The sequence below is a fragment of the Piliocolobus tephrosceles genome, chromosome 8 (genome assembly GCF_002776525.5).
Source record: "Piliocolobus tephrosceles isolate RC106 chromosome 8, ASM277652v3, whole genome shotgun sequence".
Lineage (NCBI taxonomy): Eukaryota > Metazoa > Chordata > Mammalia > Primates > Cercopithecidae > Piliocolobus > Piliocolobus tephrosceles.
This window is the reverse complement of record NC_045441.1, coordinates 12,649,943-12,677,222: the sequence shown is the minus strand read 5'-3', so window position 1 is coordinate 12,677,222 and position 27,280 is coordinate 12,649,943. Positions and strand designations below refer to the sequence as shown.

The window sequence follows — 27,280 nt, the reverse complement described above, 5'->3', positions numbered from 1 at the left end:
TTCTACAAAAAATACAAAAATTAGCTGGGTGTGGTGGTTTGTGTGTGAAGTAGTCATAGCTACTTGGGAGGCCAAGCTGAGTTGGTCACTTGAACCCAGGAGGCGGAGGTTGCACTGAGCCAGGATCATGCCCTTGTACTCTGGCTTGGCCTGGGTGACAGAGCAAGACGCTGTCTCAAACAAAATGAAACAAAAAAACCCCAAAATTTAGAATATTCAAATAATGGAATATTATTTAGCCACAAAAAGAAATGAAGTACTGTTCTGTGCTACAACATGGATGAACCTAGAAAACATGCTAAGTGAAATAAGTCAGACATCAAAAGCCATGTGGTGTATGATTTCATTCAAATAAAACATTTAGAATAGGCAAATCTATTTCAAACAGAAAGTGGATTAGTGGTTGCCAGAGGATAGGGGAAGGGGAGAGTGGAGTGATGATTGCTAACAGGTAAGAGATTCCTGCTTGGGGTGATGAAAATGTTTTGGAATTACATAGTTGTGATGGTTCTACAACAAAAACCACTGAGGCACATGCTTCAAGTTGGTGAATTTCATGCCATATGAATTAAAAAGAACCAAAAACCCTGTTCTGTCTACAAAGTAGCATCAACTCCATCTAAATTTGTGACTGCCATATTTGTTGTAGACATTTCTGTCAAAACCAGGACAAGATTTTGGCTTAATGCCACCTCTTATTTCTGACTCTGCTCAATTTCATGGTTGAGTTTGGGTTTGATGGAAGAGGGAAGGAAAATGTGATTCAGTACCTACTCTACACCGTTGCCAGACTTTTGCGAAGGAAAATAGGTACATTATATTGATGTTAGTCCACTGCTTAATGTGTAAATTAACTAAAATTGCATTCAGAATTATGTTGTCTGAATACAGATGGGTCTAGGCAAATTAAGAAAGACAAAGGAGGGCCAGGCACAGTGGCTCACACCTGTAATCCCAGCACTTTGGGAGGCAGAGGCAGGCGGATCTACAAGGTGAGGAGTTCGAGACCAGCCTGGCCAACATGGCAAAACCCCACCTCTACTAAAAATACAAAAACTAGCCGGGCGTGGTGACGGGCGTCTAGTAGTCCCAGCTACTAGGGAGACTGAGGCAGGAGAATCGCTTGAACACGGGATATGGAGATTGCAGAGAGCCAAGATCACGCTACTGCACTCCAGCCTGGGCGACAGCGACACTCCATCTCAAAAAAAAAAAAAAAGGAACAAAGGAAAATGTCAGTACACAGAGCCACAAAGGAATGTAGTTCTATGATGTTCCTTCTCTTTGGGCAGCACATTTGATGCTGCATGTGTTGAATTGAAAGTACCTGTTTTGTTCACTAAATATGAAGATTGATTCCTACCATGAAAAGCTTAGAAGTGGCTGGGTGTGGTGGTGCACACCTGTAATCCCAGCAGTTTTGGAGGCCTAAGGGAGAGAGGATCACTTGAAATCAGGAGTTTGAGACCAGTCTGCGCAACATAGCAAGCAAGACCCCATCCCTACAAAAAATAAAAAATTAGCCAGGTGTGGAGGCACATGCCTTGTAGTCCCAGCTGTAGGCTCAGGTCGGAGGACTGCATGAGTGCCGAAGTTTGAAGGTACAGTGAGCTGTGATGGTACCTTTGCACTCCAGCCTGTGTGACAGAGCAAGACCCTGTCTCAGGGGAAAAAAAAAAAAACACCAGGGAGAGGTGAAACAGATCTAAGTAAGTTTTCTAGAAATAAAATGTTGGGCCGGGCACGGTGGCTCAAGCCTGTAATCCCAGCACTTTGGGAGGCTGAGACGGGCGGATCACGAGGTCAGGAGATCGAGACCATCCTGGCTAACATGGTGAAACCCCATCTCTAACTAAAAACTATAAAAAACTAGCCGGGCGAGGTGGCAGCGCCTGTAGTCCCAGCTACCCGGGAGGCTGAGGCAGGAGAATGGCATGAACCCGGGAGGCGGAGCTTGCAGTGAGCTGAGATCCAGCCACAGCACTCCAGCCTGGGTGACAGAGCGAGACTCCGTCTCAAAAAAAAAAAAAAAAAAAAAAAAGAAATAAAATGTTAAGTAATTGAAATTTAAAGAACATCTTCAAAAAGTTTCTTTCTTTCCCCTTTCTCTTGTCCCAAATCTTCTAGGTACCAGGACATTATTCACTCTATTCATCTAGCTCGAAAACCAAATTTGGGTCTAAAATCCTGTGATGGCAACCAGGAGCTTTTAAACTTTCTTCGTAGTGATCTCATTGAAGTTGCAACAAGGTTACAAAAAGGAGGACTTGGATATGTGGAAGAAACATCAGAATTTGAAGCCCGGGTAAGAATATAAGAAAATCCCCCTTGCATTACTCATGGAAACTCAATCTGAAGTTGTTCCCTGATGGTGTTCTTGACTTCCCAGCATGACCTTCCTGGAAATCAGATGTTTGGATTTGTCTTGGAAGACATGTATGGAACCAAAAATACTTTATGTACATGTATTTTTTCCTTGTTATCTTTTGCTGGTATCCAGAAAAGCTTAATAATTGCCTTACAACCTTGGTATGAAAAGAGCTTCGCTACTAAGGTGGATGAAAACTGGTTGTAGAGGCTCTAGTCATACAGCATCATTTCACGTCTTTCCCTTGCGATGCCTCTGCTTTCAGGTGTAAAACATGCTTGTGTATCCTGCACTTGCCCATTCTTCACACTTAGCTCAGATTTCTATTGATGTTGGGCATGACTCATGTTGTCCAGTGGGCTGTCATCACAGTCCTGTCCTTTAGTGCTCAGAGGGACCCTTCAGTGGGATGGGTGAAACTTCTCAAAAGATCCCGTACACCATAGCAGGTAGGTTTAGGTGTCGAAGATTGGTGAATACTATGCAGCAATTACTATTGTAAACCATTTTTTTTTTACTGATTTTAAATCAGTAAGTCCACATAATTCTAGGCATACTAATATTTGTGGGTCTTTTCAAATTCCTCATGCACTATGACATGTTTTGTCTTTTTTTTCTTTTTAAAGAGATGAAGTCCCCCTCGGTTACCCAGGCTGAAGTTTGGTGGCACAGTCATTGCTCACTGCAACTTCAAATTCCTTTGCTTAAGTGATTCTACCATGTCAGGTTTCCAAGTAGTTGGGACTACAGGCACAAGCAACCCTGCCTGGCTGATTTTTAGAATTTTTTAATAGAGACCGGGCATGGTGGCTCACGCCCATAATCCTGGCACTTTGGGAGGCCAAGGCAGGAGGATTACTGAGCCCAGGAGTTCAAGACCAGCCTGGGCAACAAAGTGAGACCTTGTTTCACACACACACACAAACGGAAAATTTTGTAGAAACAGAATCTCACTATGTTGCCCTGGCTGATCTCAAACTCCTGGCTTCATGAGATCCACCTATCTCAGTCTCTCAGAGTGTTAGGATTATAGGTGTGAGCCACCTCACCCAGCCGATGTGTGTGCTGTTATGGTTTTGTGATTTTTATGAACAGGTTCATTTGCATCCCCCCGTGCCATTTTTCCTAATTTATAAGTACTTTTCAACTCTTCTAGCCTGTTTTTTTTTTCTTTGCTATTAGAATAAGCAGATAATATGTGTATCTTACATATGCACATTTTTTCTTTTTAATTAATCTTGTGATGAATTCTTGGTACATTTCCTGGGAAAAAGGATTGAAACACCTTTATGGTTCTTAATGATTTTTTTAAAAAGAATTATTGAACCCAAAGGATCTTGCAGGTTTCAGATGTTACATGTTTACTTTTTTGTGTAGCAAATGTTCATTAATTGCCTACTTTGTACCAAATTCAGGCCTATATCTTGCTGACATTGGGTTATCATTTTTCTTTGTTTGTGACTATTAAAATGTTATCTTCTAATTGGCATGTCTTGTGTGATAAGATAGTGTTTAAGGACATTTTTTATTTCTTTTCTTTTTATTTTTAAATTAATTGATCTTTTAAGAAATAGGTCTTGTTTGTCCGGACGTGGTGGCTCACGCGTGTAATCCCAGCACTTTGGTAGGCCGAGGTAGGCAGATCACCTGAGGTTGGGAGTTCGAGACCAGCCTGACCAGCATAGAGAAACCTCGTCTCTACTAAAAATACAAAAATTAGCTGGGTGTGGTGGCACATGCCTGTAATCCCAGCTACTCAGGAGGTTAAGGCAGAAGAATTGCTTGAACCCGAGAGGCGGAGGTTGCAGTAAGCCAAGATTGTGCCATTGCACTCCAGCCTGAATGACAAGAGCAAAACTCTGTCTCAAAAAAAAAGAGATGGGTCTTGTTATTCTTGCCCAGTCTGAAGTGCAGTGGCTATTCACAGATCATAGCTGACAGCAGCCTCAAACTCCTTCTGCCTCTGTCTCCCTAGTAGCTGGGACTACAGGCATATGCCACCACTACACCTGGTTGGGCACATGATTTTGATGAAGTGGCTAAACTTCTGTTTCCTCATCTGTCGGGTAGATGTGAGGCTTAAAAAGAGATCAGTGAAGCAAGAGGTTCGCTTGAGGCCAGGAGTTTGAGGCCAGCCTGTGCAAGAATTTTGAAAAATTAGCCAGGTGTGATGCCATGTACCTAAGATCCCAGCTAATGGGGAGGCTGAGGCAAGAGGATCACCTGAGCCCAGGAGTTCAAGGCTGCACTGAGTTGTGATTGCTGCACTTCTGCCTTGGTGACCCAGTGAGACCTGTCTCTTTAAAAAGAAAAAAAAGGAGATCAAGTTTGTAAAACATACTACCTTACATGTAGTTAGTTACATGCTGGAAACAAGTAACAAATATGAAAAAAAAGTTTTTAAAAATCATTAAGTTGGAAAGTCAGTAAATTTTTATTTTACTTTCTTAGTGTGTCTTTGCCTTAAGATTATAGTTTACACATAGTAGACACTCAGTCATTATTTAATGAATCAACCATGTAACTCCTTTACGTGGGGGAGCTTCTAGCATTTGGTGGATCTCTTAGCTGGGAAAAGGGAAGTAGTTAAGTACTTTTTTTTTTTTTTTCTGAGACAGAATCTCGCTGTGTCAGGCAGGCTGGAGTACAGTGGCATGATCTTGGCTCACTGCAACCTCCGCCTCCAGGGTTCAAGTGATTCTCCTGTCTCAGCTTCCTGAGTAGCTGGGATTACAGGCACATGCCACCACGCCTGGCTAATTTTTCTATTTTTAGTAGAGATGGGGTTTTGCCATGTTGGCAAAAGTGGTCTCGAACTCCTGACCTCAGGTGATCCGCCCGCCTTGGTCCCCCAAAATGCTGGGATTACAGATGTGAGCCACCGCGCCCGGCCAGTCAGCTACTTTTAAATGCATAAGCCATGCAGCGAACTGAGGAGCACAGTTAAATTAATGATATGTGGCTCTTGATTTTGTTAAATGAATGTTATGTGGCATTTGAGTCTAGATTTATTTGAATTTGAGGATGGATTCCTTTCATCTTCCTCTTGGCCTTCTCTCAGTCTGGTTTTAAAATCCTTTCCTATAGGTCATTTCATTAGAGAAATTGAAGGATTTTGGCGAGTGTGTGATTGCCCTTCAGGCCAGTGTCATAAAGAAATTTCTCCAAGGCTTCATGGCTCCCAAGCAAAAGAGAAGAAAACTCCAAAGCGAAGATTCAGCAAAAACTGAGGAAGTGGATGAAGAGAAGAAAATGGTAGAGGAAGCAAAGGTATTTTGTTGTTTGAAGTTGTAGTTTGTGGTTGTGTAGGTGAGTGTGATTTGGTCTTAAAATAATCTAACCCTATGCATTTTAGCTACTGTAGGCACTGTGCCCTGAGTGAGTGTTCCTTTTTTTTAAAATCACTTTCTACCACTTCTTGTGGTTTTCACACTGGCCTGTGGAGTGCAGCCCTGCTTCTTGGTCATTGGGTGGTGGTCACAGTGGATGTGGCCTTCCCACCTTTAACCAGTTTGCTTTCTTTTTTTAAAAGGTGGTGGTGACTTTTAAACACGTTAAAAATTTGTTTATTTAATTTTTAGAGACAGGGTTTTGCTCTTGTGCAAGCTGGTATGCAGTGATTTGATTATAACTCACTGTAACCTTGAACTTCAGGCTTTAAGCTATCCTCCCACCTTAGCCTCTCAAAGTTCGATTATAAGCATGAGCCACTGTGCCCAGCCATGCTTGCTCTAGATATTTTTAAAATCATGGTTAAAAGTATGCATAACATACAAATTTACTTTTTTTTTTTTTTTTTGGAGAAAGAGTCCCACTCTATTGCCTAGGCTGGAGTGTAGTGGCATAATCTCAGCTCATTGCAACATCTACCTCCCAGGTTCAAGCAATTCCCCTGCCTCAGCCTCCCAAGTAGCTGAGATTACAGGTGCATGCCACCATGCCTGGCTGATTTTTGAGTTTTTTGTAGAGACAGGATTTCACCATGTTGGCCAGGCTGGTCTCGAACTCCTACCTTCAGGTGATCCGCCCACCTCAGCCTCCGAAAGTGCTGGGATTACAGGCGTGAAACCACCATGTCCAGCCGAAATTTACCATTTTTATGTGTATGATTCTGTGGCATTAAGTATATTCACGTTTTGCAACCATCACCACCATCAGTCTTCAGAACTTTTTCATACACTTCTGACACCAAATATGTGGGGTTTTTACCACCCTAAGCAACTCTCCAGTTCTCTGCTGACACCAACTACTCTTAAAATTCAGTTTAATTCTGACTGTATCTACTTATAGTTTGTGTCAGATCCTGCAAGTTAAAGTGCTCAGTCCCACAAGACTGTTCTCACTTCAGATGCCAATTGCAAGTCCCATGTTGCCATCTGGACCATCTATACATTTAGGATTCTCACGGCCCTCTCCTTAAGTTTGATAATTTGCTAGAATACCTGACAGAACCCAGGAAAGCATTTTACTTAGGTTAACTGGGTCATTTTAAAGGATACTACTCAGGAATAGCCAGATGGAAGAGATGCGTGGAACAAGGAAGGTGGCGGAGCAGGAGTACGTGGGGCTTTCATATGTTCTCTGAACACGCCTTCCTCCCAGCTTCCGAGTGTGTTACCTGAAGCTGATCAAATCTTGTTCCAGTATCATAGAGCTTAATCTCCCAAGTCTCCCCTTCCTCTTACCTTTCAGGAACTTGTGGGTAGGGCTGAACATTCCAGCCTTCTAATCATCTGGTCTTTCTGGTGACCAGCCTCATAACTAGAAGTCTCACTGAAAGCCTCATTAGCATAAATTTAGGTGTGATCCAAAGGGGCTCCTCTGAATAATGAAAAACACTCCTATTAAGGTTTTAGTCTGCGGAGAAAGACCAAATATATTTACTATATCACGTCTGTGTACCACATTTTGTTGATCCACTCACTTGGGTTGCTTCCGTCTTTGGCTATTGTGAATAATGTTGCTGTGAACATGGGTGTACAAATATGAGTCCCGACAGGGCGCAGTGGCTCACGCCTGTAATTTCAGCACTTTGGGAGGCCGAGGTGGGTGGATCACCTGAGGTCAGGAGTTTGAGACCAGCCTGGCCAACATAGTGAAACCCTGTATCTACTAAAAATACAAAAATTAGGGCATGGTGGCGCACACCTGTATTCCCAGCTACTAGGGAGGCTGAGGCAGGAGAATCGCTTGAACTCAGGAGGCCAAGGCTACAGTGAGCAGAGATGGAGCCACTGCATTCCAGCCTGGGCAACAGAGCGAAACTCCATCTCAAAAAAAAAAAAAGAAAGAAAGAAAAGAAAAACAACCACAAAAACAAATATTTGAGTACCTGCTTCTAATTTTTTTTTAAATGTGTACCCAGTAGTGGGATTGCTGGATCATATGGTAATTCAATGTTTAATTTTTTTGAGTAACCACTGTACACTTTCCTACAGTGACTGTACCATTTTACACTCCCTCTAGCAACTCATGAGGGTTCTGGTCTTTCCACATTCTTGCCAATACTTTTTTTTTTTTTTTTTTTTTTGAGACAGCTTCTCCCTCTGTTACCAAGGCTGGAGTGCATCTTGGCTCACTGCAAACTCTCCTGGGTTCAAGCGATCCTCCCACCTCAGCCTCCCATGAGTACCTGGGACTACAGGCGAGTGCCACCACGCCCCCAGCCAATTTTTAAATTTTTTGTAGAGATGGGGACTTGCTGTGTTGGCCAGACTGGTCTTGAACTCCTGGGCTGAAGTGATCCACCCACCCTGGCCTCCCAAAGTGCTGGGATTACAAGCATGAGCCACTTTGCCCAGCCACATTTGATCTTTTAACTTCTGTGTTACTTATTAATAAATATGAAACTGGTTAGAATAACTAGCAGCTCCATTTTTGTCTGTTTTGTGTATCAGATTTCTGCTTAAGGTTATTTGTGAAGAAAAGAATTTGAGAACACTACATTATGGGTGAGGTCCTAACTATTATTCAGTGTGGAATACTTGTCACTAATTTTAGATTTGCCTCTCCCTCCTTTCTATCTTTTTTTCTTTTTTTCTTGTTTACAGAGATCTGGTACAGGCCCGCTGCCTGCTTGTGCCAGTCATTACTAAGTTTGGAGGTTTTATAGAGATGAGTAAAAAAGCCTTAAGTTCAGGGCCGGGTATGGTGGCTCATATCTGTAATCCCAGCACTTTGGGAGGCCGAGGTGAGCGGATCATGAGGTCAGGAGTTCAAGACCAGCCTGGCCAACATGGTGAAAACCCATCTCTTCTAAAAAAAACAATATACACACATACACACACAGAGCTGGATGTGGTCATGCAAGCCTATAGTCCCAGCTACTCAGGAGGCTGAGGCAGGAGAATCACTTGAGCCCGGGAGTCAGAGGTTGCAGTGAGCCGAGATCACGCCACTGCACTCCAGCCTGGCAACAGAGCGAGACTCTGTCTCAAACAACAACAACAACAACAACAAAAAGAATCCTTAAGTTCTTGCTTTCAGGGAACTCAGTTTGAGTTTGAGAGACCAACGGGGGACCCTTACTGTGGTGTGACCAGTAATGATGAGAAAGAGCAGTACTCAGGCTCACTGTGAGAGATACCCAGGGCACACTAGAGAAAACTTCCCAGACAGAAGAGGATGGGTTTTGAAGAATGTGTAGGAATGGATCAGGTCATGGGAGGGGCAGCATAAAACTGAAATTGGCCTCTTTGTCACTGACAGCTGGTTCTTGTTTGTCCTCCCCATTTACATAGAGTGAGTCTGCTGTCCTTTCCAAAGCTTATCATATGTTTGTACATAGTTGTCGTGTTCCCCCTACATTTCTTCCTGAGGCCGAGGATGATATGTGATATGGGGAGGATAATTTTGGATAAGAGGTAAGCAGGGTGGAGAAAGAAAATTCAGTTTAGATAAAAGTTTAATTTATTACTTAAGCTCAGACACTTACTATGTGGTATATGTCATTATCTTGCTGGGGTTTAGTTTTCACCTTCCTGTGTTTCTTTTATTTATTTATTTGTTTTTTGAGACGGAGTCTCTTATCGCCCAGGCTGAAGTGCAGTGGCCGGATCTCAGCTCACTGCAAGCTCCGCCTCCCGGGTTCCCGCCATTCTCCTGCCTCAGCCTCCCGAGTAGCTGGGACTACAGGCGCCCGCCACCTTGCCCGGCTAGTTTTTTGTATTTTTTTTAGTAGAGACGGGGTTTCACGGTGTTAGCCAGGATGGTCTCGATCTCCTGACCTCGTGATCCACCCGTCTCGGCCTCCCAAAGTGCTGGGATTACAGGCTTGAGCCACCGCGCCCGGCCGTTTCTTTTATTTTTAAAAATTTCTTGACTTTTGGGGATGAGTTCTCACTCTTTTGCCCAGGTTCAAGTGCAGTAGCAAGATCATGGCTCTCTGCAGCCTCAAACTCCAGGCTTGTGATCCTCCCACCTCAGCTTCCCGAGTAGCTGGAACTACAGGTGCTTGCCACCATTCCTGGTGAATTTTTAAATTTTTATCTATTTACTTATTTTGTAGAGAAGGGGTTTCCCTACATTGCCCAGGCTGGTCTTGAACTCCTGGTCTCCAGTGCTCCTCCCACCTTGGCCTCCCAAAATGCTGGGATTATGGGTGTGAGCAACCATGCCCCAGCCTATGCTTATTTTATTTTATTTATGAGTGAATAACAGGGTCTCACTGTGTCACTGAGGCTGGTGTGTGCAATGGTGCAATCTTGGCTCACTACAGCCTCAAATTCCTGGACTCAGGTGTTCCTTCCACCTCAGCCTCACAAGTAACTGGGACCACAGGCATGTGCCACCATACCTGGCTGTTTTCTGTATTTTTTGTAGAGGCAAGATTTTACCATGTTGCTGGTTTTGAACTCTGGGGCTCAAGTGATCCACCTGCCTTGGCCTCCCAGAGTGCTAGGATTACAAGCAGGAGCCACAGCATCTGGCCCTGTGTTCCTTTTAGATGACTGTATATGGCACCTAGGTAACCTTTTAGATGATGTCTAAGATATTAAACAGTTAACAGTCTAATATATTAAACAGTCTCCTTAGCTAAATCTCTTCTCATTAGGCATAAGTTTTAGTCTTACTACTACATAGGTTTTGTTTTTAACTCAAGTTGAATACAGAAGAGTTTCTTGATGTGATCTGTCCAAGAGTCACATCTGTCCTTTCCATTTCTTTGCCTGCAACAGTGCTTTCTTCTCATTGAGAACTCACCCGTCACTGTAGGATTCTCATTAACTTTTTGAGTACCGTGTTCCACAGTGAAGTCAACTCAGTTTGTCAGATGAGACTTGTTCTTAACTTAGTTGGGGAGGAAAATGCGAGAACTTTGCAGGTCCAGACACAGTACATAAATGGAAAGCATGGAAGAGTTTCTTGGAAAATCAGCTAGGCTGCCTACTAAGTAGTTCAGCAATGTTCTGCATTAAAATGGCATTATGCCCTGTGGTTCCCCACCAGAGGTCAACTCAGCCACAGCTTTGAAATTTTCCACTGCTCTTTGCTTTGAAGGTTTCCACTTAGCAAGGACCAAAGTTTTTTCAACTGGCACTATGGCTGTTGCATAAGCTTTTATCAGTCTCTAATCTGGGATTCAGTTTCCTTATTTATAAAAATGGATTCTCTCTCAAATATTTTTGTAATAGTGGATGATTTCAGTTTTTAATGCTTATTTTGTTTTATTGAATTAAACAGAAAAGACTGATGTATTATTTGGCAAAATCCTGGGTTTTGTTTGATTGTTTACTTTAGTGGCATTTGTCCTGACATCCTGATTACAGATACTCCTGAATTTAGGATGGGGCTGTGTCCCAATAAACCCATTGTTTGACTTACAGTATTTATAATTTCTGATGGTTTTATCTGGGTGTAACCCTGTCATAAATTGAGGAGTCTGCTGAATGTGTATCACTTTTTTTGTTTTTTTTTTTTTTTTTTAAATGGAGTCTCACTGTCGCCCAGGCTGGAGTGCAGTGGCACAATCTTGGCTCACTGCAACCTCCACCTCTCGGATTCAAATGATTCTTCTACCTTAGCCTCCCAAGTAGCTGGGACTACAGGCGTGCACCACCATGCCTGGCTAATTTTTGTATTTTTACAAAAACCAGTAGAGACCTGGTTTCACCATATTGGCCAGTCTAGTCTCAGACTCCTGACCTTGTGATCCGCCCGCCTCGGCCTCCCGAACTGCTGGGATTACAGGCGTGAGCCACCGCGCCCAGCTGAATGTGTATCATTTTTGCACCATTGTGAAGTCATAGGTCTGACCCATCGTAAGATGGGGTGATTCTGAATAACCAAAATACGGAAGCACCCCAGATATCTGTCAGCTGATGAGTGGATAAACAGAATGTGGAGCATCTATTCAGTGAGATATTGTTCAGCAGTAAAACTGATGGAAGAGTTGTTACATGCTTTGCGAATGAACCTAGAAACATGCTTAATGAAAGAAGCCAGTTACAAGGGCTACCTATTATTGTGTGATACTATTTAAAATTTGTTTTTTAAAAAAAGATTAAATAAACCTATTCCCAAAATACCTTCAAATTAAAAAAAAAAAGTTTTAATGAGGTCAGATAAGCTGCTGTATGCTGAGATTTTAGAATTCATAGGAAATAGTAAAAAGCAGGACTGCCCATGACTGTTTCCTTCCATACTGTGTGCACTACATGTGAGTGTCCGCTAGAGGACAGCAAAGCCCATTTGTAGTCATTTCTGCCAGTTCTCAAGCACTTTTAAAGAACCGAACCTAAAATTCTTACATTGATATTCCATTGAAAAGATCTGGATTATCCTCTCAAGAAAAGAATCTGCAGTAGTGTCTGTCAGCTCTCCATTTATCAGGGGAGAAGACAGCAGGGCAGCTGTGATTGTGGACCTCAGTTTACTGTGGAGCTCTGCAAAAGTAAGGAAGGAGATTGCTGTTTCTCAAAGCAGATGTTGAAATATCTGCAACAGAGTTTGGAGTAAGGAATGAGTCAGTTTCCACTTGAACTTCAGCAGCTTCTTAAATGTAGATTTGTGTGTGTGTGTTTATAGTACTTGTTATCCATAAATTTATACACACAGGGCTCTCTGTGATTCTCTATTTCTATAGGAAAGAGAAAAAGCAGCCCTGTTCCCCTCATCCCTCACCCTAGTCTGTGTAGTACCCCACTTCAGAACAAACTCAGCTGTCTTTGTTCCTTGGCACCTGTATTTTAAAGCCCATGGCCTTCCAGGGTAACTGGCTCTTTTCCTTTAGGAGATTCATTACTTCACAAGGACCTCTTTGCTTCGGGCAGGGCATTGAAATCCAGCTGTGGTATTGGATTGGTGGTGTTGTGGTAGGTTGCTATCTTTTAAATCAGAGTTTTATTAGCTGTATAAAATTGTTGCATTATAGCATTTACAGCATACAGATGATCCTATTTTTAAATTATACTGAGTCTTTAGGTGGATTTCCCTAGAAGATGCTTGTCCCCAGTCATCCATCCACTCCCACTGCATCTCTGTGTGACTTTTGGCAAGTTTTTTTCACCCTTTGGAGCCTTGATTTTTTCCATAAGAAAAAATAGTTTAGATTAGTGAAGCTCTAGGAGGCAAGTGTCCTCAGAATTCACTCATACTGTCACCTGTTCCTAGTTCTCTCTCAGTGTCTTTGTTCACTGTAGTAATGCTAGCGTGGTTTGGTCTCTGTTTAGGTTGCATCTGCACTGGAGAAATGGAAGACAGCAATCCGGGAAGCTCAGACTTTCTCCAGGATGCACGTGCTGCTTGGAATGCTTGATGCCTGTATCAAGTGGGATATGTCTGCAGAAAATGCTAGGTGCAAAGTTTGTCGGAAGAAAGGTATGTTTAAATCAAATTTGCTTATGTGGGTGTATTAGGGAGTAGAATTTCTTTTCTTTTTTTTTTTTTCTTTGGAGACAGTCTTGCTCTGTCGCCCAGGCTGGAATGCAGTTGCACAATCTCGGCTCACCGCAACCTCCGCCTCCCGGGTTCAAGCGATTCTCCTGCCTCAGCCTCCCTAGTAGCTGGGATTGTAGGCATGTGTCACCACGCCCAGTTAATTTTGTATTTTTAGTAGAGACGGGGTTTCTCCATGTTGGTCAGGCTGGTCTTGAACTCCCGATCTCGGGTGATCCACCCACCTTAGCCTCCCAAAGTGTTGGGATTACAGGCGTGAGCCACCATGCCCGGCGGGAGTAGGATTTCTATTCCCAAGATCTTCATTTCTTTTTTTTTTTTTTTTTTTTTGAGACGGAGTCTCACTCTGTCCACCAGGCTGGAGTGCAGTGGCGCGATCTCGGTTCACTGCAAGCTCCGCCTCCTGGGTTCACGCCATTCTCCTGCCTCAGCCTCCCTAGTAGCTGGGACTACAGGCGCCCGCCACCGCACCCGGCTAATTTTTTGTAATTTTAGTAGAGACGGGGTTTCACCGTGGTCTCGATCTCCTGACCTTGTGATCCGCCCGCCTCGGCCTCCCAAAGTGCTGGGATTACAGGCGTGAGCCACCGCGCCCGGCCCAAGATCTTCATTTCTACCCAAAAGAATTTTGTGTACACAGAATATAAGTGTGGTATAGATTTTACTCTCCTGGAGGTCTGTAACATGCCAGTCTTTGAAATGTCATGCCAGGGAATCAGAGCACGCCCTTTGTTCCTCATTGTAGAGCATAACATAAAAGCAATTGATCTCTTCAATCTCCTAATTTTCCACAGAAAACAAAATTAGTTACTCCTTTTAACTATTTTAGTTTAGTTTTAAATCCTTTGATTGGCTCAGAACTTTAGTCATCTGTGAAGTAAGATGTGTGCTTTCAGCAGTAGGTGGTCCAGTTAAAGTGGGAAGCATGCAGTCTTGTGTTGTGTGCAAAAGGAACTTCATGGCTAGAAGCCCCTTTGTGATTGGCTTTTCATTGGCTAGAGTTATTTTCTGAGTTAGGTTAGAGATGAAAAGATCTACGTAAAATTCAGTTGCTGTAAAGCGTTCAATTGCTCTAGAATGAAGGTTGGAAGGAGAGATGACCATATTAAGTTGACTCAGCATAACACTTTTTCGAATATAAGGGAATCTATCAGGGATCGGGCATGGTGGCTCACGCCTGTAATCCCAGCACTCTGGGAGGCTGAAGCAGGAGAAACACTTGAACCTGGGAGGCGGAGGTTGCAGTGAGCCGAGCTTGTGCAACTGCACTCCAGCCTGGGCGACAGAGCAAGACTCTGTCTCAAAAAAAAAAAAAAATAACACAGAGAGAGAGAGAACCCATTAGGTGTAAGTTGAGAAACGTTTGGGGAGGTCAAAAGAGCAGCAAAATTTCCTGCTCTCACTTGGGTTTTTTGTGCCTCTTAGTAATTGTTAACTGTCCTGTCTTAGCCATGGGTAGGTTTTGGGATATAAATTAGGAGAGCTGATTCCTAAATTGTCTGTAGTCTAAGTTATGCTACATTTCTTTTTAGAAAATGCCTGCATTTACAAAACAGCAGCTGGGTAGCATTCTATGGAACATGTCTTCTCGTGTGCTGTGAATTGTAGGGTGATTGCCTCTTCCTTACAGCTCATTGACTGCTGCTGTGCTCCCAACAATGCTATTCACATTTATCTCTTTGCAGGTGAGGATGACAAATTGATCTTGTGTGATGAGTGTAATAAAGCCTTCCACCTGTTTTGTCTGAGGCCGGCCCTATATGAAGTACCAGATGGTGAGTGGCAGTGCCCAGCTTGCCAGCCCGCTACTGCCAGGCGCAACTCCCGTGGCAGGTGAGAATCTTTTCTTTTAAAAATAATTGAATGAATAAGTATGAGTAGCTGTTATAATTAAGCTTGAGTTATTCAAACAGAATGAGTCTAAGGAGCTTTAAGTTCATCTTTTGGGAACAGAACCTGATCATTTACAGTACTTCAATAGGAGCTCAAAGGACTCTGATCTAATTTTAGCTGAATGTTGACATTTCTAGTTTTCACTGCCAGCCACATTCTCTGTCTTCTTGACCATACCTTCTTCTCAAGTAATGAAATCTCTCTCTCTGCCTTTAGCCTCCCGTTGCCCACTTCCTGTGTCTTCATGATTACTTCTGCAATCACCCATTGCTAAAAATCTCACACTGATTACCTTCCTTACCCATACATAATGTTTTCTTCCCTATCATGAGTAGAACTTGGGTGTCAACTTGCACATGAATGTCTCTCCCTCATCCTACATACCCATTAATTTGCCACGATATCAGTCCAATGCCCAGATGTTTTATGATCCAGTTTCTTGCCCATTCTCCATGGTCTCCGCTCTCATTTGTCCCTTCTACTTTTGTCCCTTCTACATCTGTCACCAAAGGCTTCTCAAGCTTTTGGTGACCAAAGGCTTTGGTGGCTTCTCAACTCCTCTTTCTTATATCACGTCTTCTCCCCTCTTATCCACCCATCTATTGCGATACCAGAATGCTGTGCACAAGGCAACGATCTGCTCACATTCCTGATCACAAACTTCCAGTCTTCCCCTTGCCTCTAGAATAAAGTCCCAACTCCTGTCCTCACTTCTGAGACTCTTACACAACACCAGCCTGGGTTTTCAATTAGCTTTAGATCCCATATCTGTCTGCTTGTTACAGACTGTTTATTGTTCATCCTTTCTTCTTGTGCCTTTCTCCCAGCTGGGAGCATTCTCTGCCCGGAATTCCCAGTGGGTAAATTGCCCATGGCTTTGCTAACATTTCACTGCTCTTTTGAAAAGTGCTTGCATCCTTAGGCTTCATGGTTTCTCCTCAGTGTTCCAGCTGAACCTTCATTCTCTGAAATAGTATTTTGGTGCGTGGATCTTGTCTCTGGTTTTATACATGTCTGTCTCCCATGTGATTATGAATTCCCTGAGAGTAGAAGTCGTGCTTTGTTTTTTACCCGAATCTCAATAAGGCCAAACACAGGCCCTTGTAAAGAGGAGGAGACACCTTATATTTGCCCAAGATAATACTGTTGTTTCCCACACTGAAATTTGGGGTTGTAAAATGGGCAGCTTATAGGCACTCTGGCTTGGGCTTCTCTTTTTTGAGATGGGGTTTAGCTCTTGTTGCCCAGGCTGCAGTGCGATGGCGCAATCTCGGCTCACTGCAACCTCTGCCTCCCTGGTTCAAGCGATTCTTCTGCCTCAACCCCCAGTAGCTGGGATTACAGGCATGCGCCACCACACCCTGCTAATTTTGCGTTTTTAGTAGAGACAGGGTTTCTCCATGTTGGTCAGGCTGATCTCGAACTCCCGACTTTAGATGATCCACCTGCCTCAGCCTCCCAAAATGTTGGGATTACAGGCATGAGCCACTGTACCCGGCCTGGGCTTCCTTCTAAAGGGCAGAGCTGTTTGATCCTGACCCCACCTTAACAGTATTAGCAGGTTCTTTCGCACTCCATCCCAGCTGCACTTAAGAGATGAGATATATTGCTCTGAAATGGTGGGGCTTTGGACCAGCTGTTCCCAGCTGGGATTACCACTGCTTTGATGTTATGGTCATCTGCAAGCTGTTTCAGCTCTTGGAAGGGGGCCATCAAGGTGAAGTCACACCTGTCTGGGCTCTGTTTATTCTTTCAGTCCACCTCAGAGGTGGGGACAGCTTTTAGTACCTGATGTGTTACATTATCTGGTTCTTTTTGTGAGACAAAAGAAATAGTGTTTTGTATTGCTTTGTGTGGGGAAGGGTAGGATTGCATTTTGGTCTTGATTTCTGTTGCCTTTGGTATCTTGTCCAAACTGTCTGTGGCCTGGCAGAAGGAGGCATGCTGTTGAAACTTTGTTTTTCATTTCTGTGAAAAACTCTCCTGGCTTACATTCAGGTTCCCTCTCTGTATTGTCATACATTATACATATCTAGTCTGTGAAGAGAAGTTTCCTGATCCCTGTGGGATTTGAACCCTTCTTAGGACCACTTTGGACAACTGTGTTCCCTACATTATTTTTTCTACCCACAGGAACTATACTGAAGAGTCTGCTTCTGAGGACAGTGAAGATGATGAGAGTGATGAAGAGGAAGAGGAGGAAGAAGAGGAGGAGGAGGAAGAAGATTATGAGGTGGCCGGTTTGCGATGTAAGTATTTTGTCTTTCTTTGTAGTTGATTTCACAGTCTTCTAAGCTTGGAACGCTTGGAAAGGCTGGTTTGGCAGTAGGTAGTGTGGCCGGCTTGCTCTGTTCCTTTTCTGTCATGTTGTGACTGTGGCGTAACTTAGCTGCTATGGGTTTAAATGGGTTTCCAAGATGGCATTTAACTACCTGCCTGGTAGGAGGGAAGGTGGCTTGGTCTCAGTAACATCAGCCCACTTGCTCTAAGATTCAGTAGAATTCATGGTCCCAAGTATATTTATGCCAAGGCTGCTGGTTCTCAGCTCCTCAGCATACGGGGACAGTGGGGAAGGAAGATCTCGGCCCATTGCCATCTCCTAACAGTTCTTTTGGCTGTTGTTTTATCGCTGCTTTCAGAGAGTGACTTTTTCTCTCTGGTTACAGTGATTTTCTCCTCCCTGCAGTGTGCCGGGCTATAGCTTTGCTGGTTTAAAAAGAGATGACTGATTGTTTGAAGGCTTAGGGGGAAGGATGTTAGGAAGGTTCAGATCTGTTCTCACTAGATGCCTGTAGGAAAAAAGGCATCATCTTTTGTGTTCACCACATTGACTCTCATTCTCTCATGTTCATTTCTTATGACCGTTGGAGAGTCTTGTGTTCGTGGCTAATGTCCTCTTGTCTAGCCTTTCTTTTAACAGCCTACCTCTTTCCAAAATACACTTTTTTTTTTTGAGATGGTCTCACTCTGTGGCCTGGGCTGGAGTGCAGTGGTATGACCTCAGATTACCTCAGTCTCTGCCTCAGCCTCCTGAGTACCCGCCACCACATCTGGCTGATTTTTGTATTTTTAGTAGAGACGGAGTTTCACCACGTTGACCAGGCTGGTCTCGAACTCCTGAGCTCAAGTGATCCACCTGCCTCGGCCTTCCAAAGTGCTGGGATTACAGGTGTGAGCCACTGCACCTGGCCCACACACTTTTCTTTACAGGTTTGTAGAAAACAGACCACAGATCAAAATTCTAACGAGCTTTCGAAGCAGTGGTTCAGTTCCCAAGATCATAGCAACTCTGAATGGTCATACTTGGTATAAGGAGTGAGAGACTGGATGCCTGACACGACCAGTCTCTTACTATAGTGAGACTGCCAAACCCTAATGACTTTGGGCTTGCACATCTTCTCCTGTCCTCCCACTTTCCCCCCATACTCCAGAGGTATGATGTGGGACACCTTAAGCTCTCGTGTTCTTATGGGCTCTTTTTGTTTGTTCACTACGCCTGATTTTTCAGGCATCCCAGGGTAAGTGAACAAATGGCCCTTCAGTCCTGCATTCAGGGATATCATCTTCTGTTGGTCAGAGTCTGACTTGGGAGCAGATTTTTTTTTTCTTTTTTTCTTTGAGATGGAGATCTTGCTCTGTCACCTAGGCTAGAGCGCAGTGGTATGATCACAGCTCACTGTATCCTCGATCTCTCAGGCTTAAGCAATCTTCCTACTTCAGCCTCCTGAGTAACTGTGACTACAGGCACGTGCCACCATGCCCAGCTTTTTTTTTTTTTTTTGAGACGGAGTCTCGCTCTGTCGCCCAGGCTGGAGTGCAGTGGCCGGATCTCAGCTCACTGCAAGCTCCGCCTCCCGGGTTTATGCCATTCTCCTGCCTCAGCCTCCCAAGTAGTTGGGACTACAGGCGCCCGCCACCTCGCGCGGCTAGTTTTTTTGCATTTTTTAGTAGAGACGGGGTTTCACCATGTTAGCCAGGATGGTCTCGATCTCCTGACCTCGTGATCCGCCCGTCTCGGCCTCCCAAAGTGCTGGGATTACAGGCTTGAGTCACCGCGCCCGGCCAATGCCCAGCTTTTTTGTAGAGACAGGGTCTCGCCATGTTCCCCAGGCTGGTCTTGAACTAGTAGTATACGGATTCTTTTATTTTTTATTTATTATTTATTTATTTTTGAGATGGAGTCTCGCTTTGTCGCCCAGGCTGGAGTGCAGTGGCGTGATCTTGGCTCACTGCAAGCTCTGCCTCCCGGGTTCATGCCATTCTCCTGCCTCAGCCTACCGAGTGGCTGGGACTACAGGTGCCCGCCACCACGCCTGGCTAATTTTTTGTATTTTCGGTAGAGATGGAGTTTCACCGTATTAGCCAGGATGGTCTCGATTTCCTGACCTTGTGATCTGCCTACCTCTGCCTCCCAAACTGCTGGGATTACAGGCGCGAGCCACCACGCCTGGCCTGATTCTTTTATTTTTAAGCTAGTGATTGCTTTCTACTTCTACATTGTAGCTCTCTTTCCAAGGAATTGTTTTTCTAGGTTTCTACAGCCTCTACTTGCCAAAAGGATCTAGGAAGTATTTGGTACTTCAGAGCTTTTTGTCAACTCTATCTTTCAGATCACCAAAGATGTGGTTCCCCAGTGCAGCTCAAGGCTGTAGCACCTAAGCGTCAGCTTCTTACCTTTTCTTACTAGCCTGGGCTTGAGCTAGAGACCCTAAAGTAGCCAAGGAAGGGTTATCGTGATCTAGAAATAGAATGGAAAGTAGTGTTTCTCGATTCTTCGTGTCACTGCCTTCCTAGACCCTTATCTGTGTCCAGTGTCATCTCCCCATTTCCCAAGGGAAGGTGATGGAAAGCCTGGATCTCATCCTTATGGCATTGTTTCCCAGGGCTCACTGAGGAATGCTGGTTGGCTTGATGCTGAGTACCTGTTGTAAACCTGAGACACAAGTAGTCTCAGTGCCTTTGATTTTATTTTATTTTTTTTGAGATGGAGTTATACCCTTGTTGCCCCGGCAGGAGTGCAATGGCGTGATCTTGGCTCACTGCAACCTCTGCCTCCTGGGTTCAAGAGATTCTCCTGCCTCAGCCTCCTGAGTAGCTGGGATTACCGGCATGTGCCACCATGCCTGGCTAATTTTATATTTTTAGTAGAAACAGGGTTTCACCGTGTTGGTCAGGCTGGTTTTGAACTCCCAACCTCAGGTGATCTGCCCACCTCAGCCTCCCAAAGTGCTGGGATTACAGATGTGAGCCACCACGCCTGGCCTGTATTCTTTATTGTCTCATTGGCGACCCTGGGCAGGTCTCTATGGAGGGGACTAGCCCTAAATTGTATTTGATGAGGCAGCCTTGTGGTCCTTCATGGAAGTACCACCTTTTCTCTGAAAAGATTCTGATGGTGAGTGTAGAATAACTCTGGGAATTACAACACAGGGTCTGTTGTTTTTTTTTTTTTTTTTTTTTTTGAGTTGGAATCTCACTCTGTCGCCCAGGCTGGAGTGCAGTGGCGCGATCTCGGCTCACTGCAAGCTCCACCTCCTGGGTTCACGCCATTCTCCTTCCTCAGCCTCCTGAGTAGCTGGGACTACAGGTGCCCGCCGCCACGTCCAGCTAATTTTTTTGTATTTCTTTAGTAGAGACGGGGTTTCACCATGTTAGCCAGGATGGTCTCAATGTCCTGACCTCGTGATCTGCCCGCCTCAGTCTCCCAAAGTGCTGGGATTACAGGCGTGAGCCACCACGCCCGGCCATCACAGGGTCTGTTTTACAATCCAGTTCCATCTCACGTGTAAATACATCCACTTGCTCAGGCTGAGCTTGGGCTGTGGGAAATCCAGGCTGACCTATTAGCAAATGGCTTCTCCTGAGTGAGAGTTTACAGTTGATTCCTGCAGGGGCCTTATGGCTGGGAGTAACTGCAGAACTGGGACAGGACAGAAGTACTGAAGGACCTGGCCCTCTGAAGGGCTTTGGCAGTAAAAGCACCCATTCTTCATCTGCTGCCACTGCCTTTTAGTGTCCTGTTAGGTAAGGCAAGATAAAATAACAAGAGCACCTTAAAACCAAAGGAAGCCACTGCTTTCCTTGTCCAGGAAAAGAATTCTCCCTGCATCTCTTTCCCCGATTTCGAAGATGCTCCTCCCTTCACCTTTGGTTGTTCTGTGCTGAATCCTTATTTTTTGTTTCAGTGAGACCTCGAAAGACCATCCGTGGTAAGCACAGCGTCATCCCCCCTGCAGCAAGGTCCGGCCGGCGCCCGGGTAAGAAGCCACACTCTACCAGGAGGTCTCAGCCGAAGGCACCACCTGTGGATGACACTGAGGTGGATGAATTGGTGAGAATTATTTATCATCCCTTCTCTAACCTTTCTGTTTCTTATTCCCAAGCCCAGCAATTAGGAATTCATCGAGCAACAGGTGGGAGGGGAGCCTCCCCCCTCCTTCTTCCCAAACTTGGGAGGCTGGGGAGGCAGATGGGTGAGTCAGTAGGCAGACAGAAGCAGGAGGGCCTCCAGGAACAGCTATGTCCGGCATTCCCCTGCTGTAGCCTGCAAACTAGTTAGCGGGCAGCCTGCAACTTATTAAGGATTTAAAAATAGTATCCATGTGTCTCCAGTGGGCTCAGAGGGGCTGGGTCTTCATTGTGGGAATGTCAGCAATGTTGGAGCCTCACTTACTGTTGAGTCGACAGTTGTTATGGGAGGGACGTTACCCTCCCCTCTGCTCCTTAACCAATGTAATTTTAGTTGTTTTTAGATCTCACTTGAGCTTTGAAGAACAAAAAAGAAACTCTTGAAAAGGTGCTTGTTTTGACAGATCAAATTGGAGTTAGGGGCTTAAGGCAGGCCATTTGGGAGATCATAGGACATTAGAAGATGCTCAGTTTGCCCAGCCTTCACCCCTTGGGCTCTGTGGCCTCTGCTCTGAGTCACAGCTTTGTTATGACTACCTGGAATGGAGGCTCCACCCCTTTTCTCTTTAGCCACTTAGCCCTCACATGTCTACCGTGGAAGAGCCCAGGAAGGGAATTGGACCTCTTGCTTTTCTTCCCAGAGGCACCTCACCCCCACAGAATTGGCTGCTGGTGACCCAGATAGCCAGTTTGGCTTTCTGCAGTGGCTTGTTGATGCCCTTCCATGGTGTCACTGTAACCCCAGGTCCACCTGTTCTCCGAGAGCTAGTGTCCTGTTGACAGTAGCCCCCTTCAGCTGACCTCCAATAGGACTGCTGGTGAAGACGGCCCCTGCTGCCTGATCTCTGCTGCTTTGATTGCCATGGCCCCGGGGGAGGCGAGCGAGTGGACTACTGGGAAGGTGCCTGCCACCTGGGCTGAGGGTGCTCCCTGACTTGAATGTCAGAAGGTTTCAGCACCTCTGCACCAAGGAAATAATTGAATTCTCTTCCTTTTTTGAGCAGATACACTTATTTTCTGCCCTGTGCACTCTTCCTCCTGTCTTGAATTTATAATAACACTGTTCTTTCTTTCCTGCCAGGTGCTTCAGACCAAGCGGAGCTCCCGGAGGCAAAGCCTGGAGCTGCAGAAGTGTGAAGAGATCCTCCACAAGATCGTGAAGTACCGCTTCAGCTGGCCCTTCAGGTGAGTGCTGTGTTCTCAGGTACAGGGGAGAGTAGTGGCCTGGCAGGTTCTAAAAGCTTCCAGAGCCCCTGAGGGGCTCTCAGCCAAGCCCTTGCTTCTCAGGATGTGTCTTAGCATGGGCCTTGCCGTCAAGGCTATGCAGATTCTCCATTTGGTTCTTTTCCACAGGGAGCCTGTGACCAGAGATGAAGCTGAGGACTACTATGATGTGATCACGCACCCCATGGACTTTCAGACAGTGCAGAACAAATGTTCCTGTGGGAGCTACCGCTCTGTGCAGGAGTTTCTTACTGACATGAAGCAAGTGTTTACCAATGCTGAGGTTTACAACTGCCGTGGCAGCCATGTGCTGAGCTGCATGGCGAAGACAGAACAGTGTCTAGTGGCTCTGTTGCATAAACACCTTCCTGGCCACCCATATGTCCGCAGGAAGCGCAAGAAGTTTCCTGATAGGCTTGCTGAAGATGAAGGGGACAGTGAGCCAGAGCCCGTTGGACAGTCCAGGGGACGAAGACAGAAGAAGTAGAGAGGCAGGGCTGTGGTAAGGGAGCTGAGGTGGGGGGACAGTGAGGGAGGGTGGGAGGGAGGTGAGAGAGGAAGACCGAGAACTCGGAAGAGATCGCAGGGAGTCCAGAAGCGCCCATCATCCCAAGCTTATGCTGTTTTTCTAACAGCTCTTTATAGGGCTTGTTATTGGGTTGGTGGTCTTTGTCCAGAAATATTAAGGGACAAAGAGGGCCATAACCCTCCCTTCTGAGAGTTTCCAGGAGGAGTCTGAGGGTCTAGCTTTTCTGGTGAACCCAGTTCCTGTTCCTGCCTTCTTTCCTAAGGCCCCTCTCACTCTGGCTTCTACCACAGTGCCAAGCCCCTCTGGTCTCCAGGGGAGGGATTGCTGTGTTACATAGCAGGATCAGGGGTAATCAGGCCAACAGGGGAGATGGTGGCGATTTTTCTTTTTTAATCTGTATTTATATACAGTCTTGTTTCTTTAAGCCCATACTCTGTCTCTTCCCCATCTTCCTCTCAGGTGACAGTATCAGTGAGTGCCATACAGAATTCTGTATTCACCAGCATCATGAAACAGTTGTGGTCTTTTGAGTTGATCTTGGCAAAGTAAAGGGACGTGTCCTGGAGCCATTCCTGAATCTCTCTCCCCTTCTTTGTGACAGCTCCCCTCTCCCAAAAAAATAAAAATAAGAAACCACAAAAAACAAAACTAAGGCACTTCACTTAGAGACTGGAGTCCTGCTTATAATCATGCATATAACCTTTACTTTGATGGATCTGGCTAGAGGGGTGTTGGAGCCCAGCCCACCCACATACCAGACAAGCTCTTAGGGGAGCAGAAGAAAAGCAGGAAGAATTTAAATGTTTAATTTTTTTTAAAATTGACTTTTCTAGTTATTAAAAGTTGCTTGTTTCAGCAGTGATATTGTATAAAGAACATCTTGTAAGATACTCCTGACATCTCGCTTTGGCACATGTACAGTACAGTTTCTATGATAATGTGTTTGCTCTAACTTCCCTGGCTTCTCCCTCAGCCCATCCACTCTCCTGCAGAGCAGTTGGGTTGGAGGCTCATTGAGGCAAGCAGCAACACTGGGGGCGGGGGCCGGGGCGGGGTGGGGCGGTGCTGCGTCTACTGTCTCCCATGCCCTTTCTGACCTCAGACTTGGAACTCCTCAAGAACATGAAGATTCCAGTGATCAGTGTCGGTGGAGGGTGGGAGGAGAGAGCGGCAGAGAAGCTCTGAGAGCCCCGTCCCACAACCAGTCTAGCTCTAGTTGTTATATTTAGGCAAAACTTTGTAGTCTTCTTTCCCTTTTATGATGGATTTTGATAAAAGTACAAAACAGGGTTTAATTTTCTTTTTTTATCACCTTTGAATTTGGAAATTTTGAGCACCCAAGCTCTTCTGTACCTATTTAAATTAAAGTCCACCAAGGGGACTGCAGCTCCTAGAACCTGAGAATCAAGCCTCTCAATATTAAACTGCGGAGTGTGACCCCTGCTTTCCCCGTCCTCCCGCCCAAGGACGACGGGGATTGCTCCAGGGCTGCTGGGTAGTTTACCGTCCCTTCTCTAGGCATGGAGTTGGCACTGACATCACAGCTTCATAACCCCACCACCGCCAGCTTCCCCTGCCTCCTACATCCAGTCTTCTTGTTCATAGTGAGAATCCTGTGTTCCCACTTCAGTGACAACTGAATTGTTTGTTGTTGTTGTTTTTTTATTATTGTCTTCAAGGAGGAAGGGCCCCATTAAAGGGTGAACTTGTAATAAATTGGAATTTCAAATAAACCTCATGTACTTGTGTTTATAAAGAAGAAACCATTCTGGTGGCTGTTTCTTCATGCTCTTTCTTGGTGGGTGGGGGTGGGGTAGTGCTGTCCTGAGTGCTGCTTTCCCACTGACCCTTGGAGCCAGGTCCTCTGAAGGCTTGGCCTCCAGAGTCAGAGGGCCTCTCAGTGTTCTTAACCAGAGAAAGAAATACTCCTTTCAAGCCTCTCCTGGCCCTGTCTCCATCTAAAACCCCGAAAAACTTCATTTGAAACTAGGAATTAGGGTGAAAATAGATTTTTAAGCCTTCACTATGGGGAAGCTCCTGCCTCTTTAAAACCTTCTTCAGGTAAAAAAAAAAAATTGGGGGGTGGTGGGGACGGAGTCTCACTCCATCACCCAGGCTGGAATGCAGTGGCATGGTCTCAGCTCACTGCAACCTCCACCTCCTGGGTCCAAGCAATTCTCCTGCCCCAGCCTCCCGAGTAATTGGGATTACAGGGACATGCCACCACGCCTGGCTAAGTTTTTGTATTTGTAGTAGAGCCGGTTTTCACCATGTTGTCCGGGCTGGTCTTGAACTCCTGACCTCAGACGATCCGCCCGCCTCGACCTCCCAAAGTGCTGGGATTACAGGCGTGAGCCACCGTGCCCGGCCTCAAGGAAAATTTCAAACACACACACAGAAACAGTGAAAAGGTATAATGAATTCCTTTGCACTCAGCTTTGACGGTTCTACCACGTCTAATCTTGTTTTATTTATGCCTTCATTTATCTTTTAAAGTTTGACTGGCTGATGTGCGTAGGGTGCTGCTAGGCAGCCACCCGCCAATGGAGTACAGAGATTTTGCTGAGCCCCTGCTGTGGGCCCAGGTACTGAGAAATTAAACTGCCAGTTCCTGACCAGCTGAACGAGGTGAAACTGGTATAATGGGAAGAACCTTTGAGGCCTGAGCCTTGGGCGCAGGTTCTGCCGGTTCTGCTGCTGAGTGGCTTTGCGGCCTTGGTAAACATGGGCAAGCCAGGGCCTACACAGAGCACTCGGGGAATTTTCATCCTGCCTGGAGGAAGCGGGCTCGCCCCAACAGCAAATTGAATTTGCACAGCTTGTCCGCTCCGGCCTTCAGCTCTGGAGAAGAGAGCCGTGCTCCCTCTGGACGTTTTCTGCAGGGTGACAGTGACACTCAGGGCTCCCAGCCTTCCTCTGTGAAGTCCTGCTCCTCCGGTAGTTTTCCCAGGCACACACTAGGATACTGCCTTGGGGTGGTCACCTCTGGTCGTGTCCTGGTCTCAGCACACCCTTAGCGACTGCCTCACCACGCTGTCACTTTGATGACTGCAAATGGGGGCATGGGAACTCATCTCTGAAGACAGGGGCCTGAGTCATGACCTGGGAGTCAGCTGAGGCCTGTCCTTGTCCTGCACACTCTTCTTTCTCCTCAAATTTTGTCTCTGGGGAGGGGACACGGTCAGTAGACTTGGTTGGCAGTGAGGTGGCATCTGGATTCCAACAGAGCCACTCAGAGGGGGCACCTCTTCCTGCTGGCCAACGGCCCGGGCATCTCTACTCGCCTCCCGGTAACTGCGCTCTCCTAACCCCGGCCCTGGGCCTCCTGGCTTTTCAACATCTGGGACTGCTACGTCTAAGAGCTGCTTGAGGGGGGCGATTTCCTGGGAGCAGGAGGATCTCGGGCGCATCACACACAAGCGCAGACCCACAGGGACAGGGTCAGCCTCCCAAGAGGCTTGCAGGTGTGTGATGCCGCACTCTGAAGACCCAAATACCGGGCGCCAGGGCCACTAAGGGAAAGGCCCAGGCCCAGGCACTCGATGCACATGCCAGCATGTGTGGGTTTTCGAGGTATTTTTTGGCCCTGGAGGGTTCTTTAATGGGTGTGGGGAGAGGTCTGGCAGTGGGAGAGGCGTTTGTCTACTCCCCACCCGCTTTGCCCAGCTTCTGGGGACATAACCTTGCCAAGGCATACACCCTGCCTTTCCCCACCAGGACCTAATGGGATCCCTGGTGTGGAACGCACAAAAGCTCTAGAGGCAGATTTGGGTTCAACTCCAGCTTGGCCTCAAACTGCCTGGCTATGCATTCCAGCAGCCAAGCCATCTAAACACTTCCCATCTGAAACGGGGGGGGGGGGGGGGGGGGGGGGGGGCGCGGGGGGGGGGGGGGGTGGGCTTTTTCCCCTCCCCCCGCCCCGGGGGGGGCTTTCTCTCCCCTCTGCTCCGGCGGGGGCGGGG

The 27,280-nt window shown here is 46.0% G+C and overlaps 1 protein-coding gene across 2 annotated transcripts in view; it reads left to right on the top strand.

Annotated features, from left to right (window-relative positions):
* BAZ1B (bromodomain adjacent to zinc finger domain 1B) overlaps nt 1-25,084 on the top strand; it is an 84,531-nt gene extending 59,447 nt beyond the window's left edge. Inside the window, exons 12-20 of one of the 2 annotated variants that reach the window (XM_023218693.1) lie at nt 2,128-2,305; nt 5,456-5,638; nt 13,039-13,186; nt 14,950-15,097; nt 17,291-17,406; nt 21,343-21,488; nt 22,647-22,750; nt 22,919-23,291; nt 23,778-25,084. In XM_023218693.1, coding sequence (XP_023074461.1) covers nt 2,128-2,305; nt 5,456-5,638; nt 13,039-13,186; nt 14,950-15,097; nt 17,291-17,406; nt 21,343-21,488; nt 22,647-22,750; nt 22,919-23,276 — 1,381 coding nt within the window. In that variant the 3' untranslated portion in view covers nt 23,277-23,291; nt 23,778-25,084. The remainder of the gene's footprint in view (nt 1-2,127; nt 2,306-5,455; nt 5,639-13,038; nt 13,187-14,949; nt 15,098-17,290; nt 17,407-21,342; nt 21,489-22,646; nt 22,751-22,918; nt 23,292-23,777) is intronic. The other variant, XM_023218692.2, reaches the window with a different exon arrangement.
* The last annotated feature ends 2,196 nt before the right edge of the window (nt 25,085-27,280 follow it).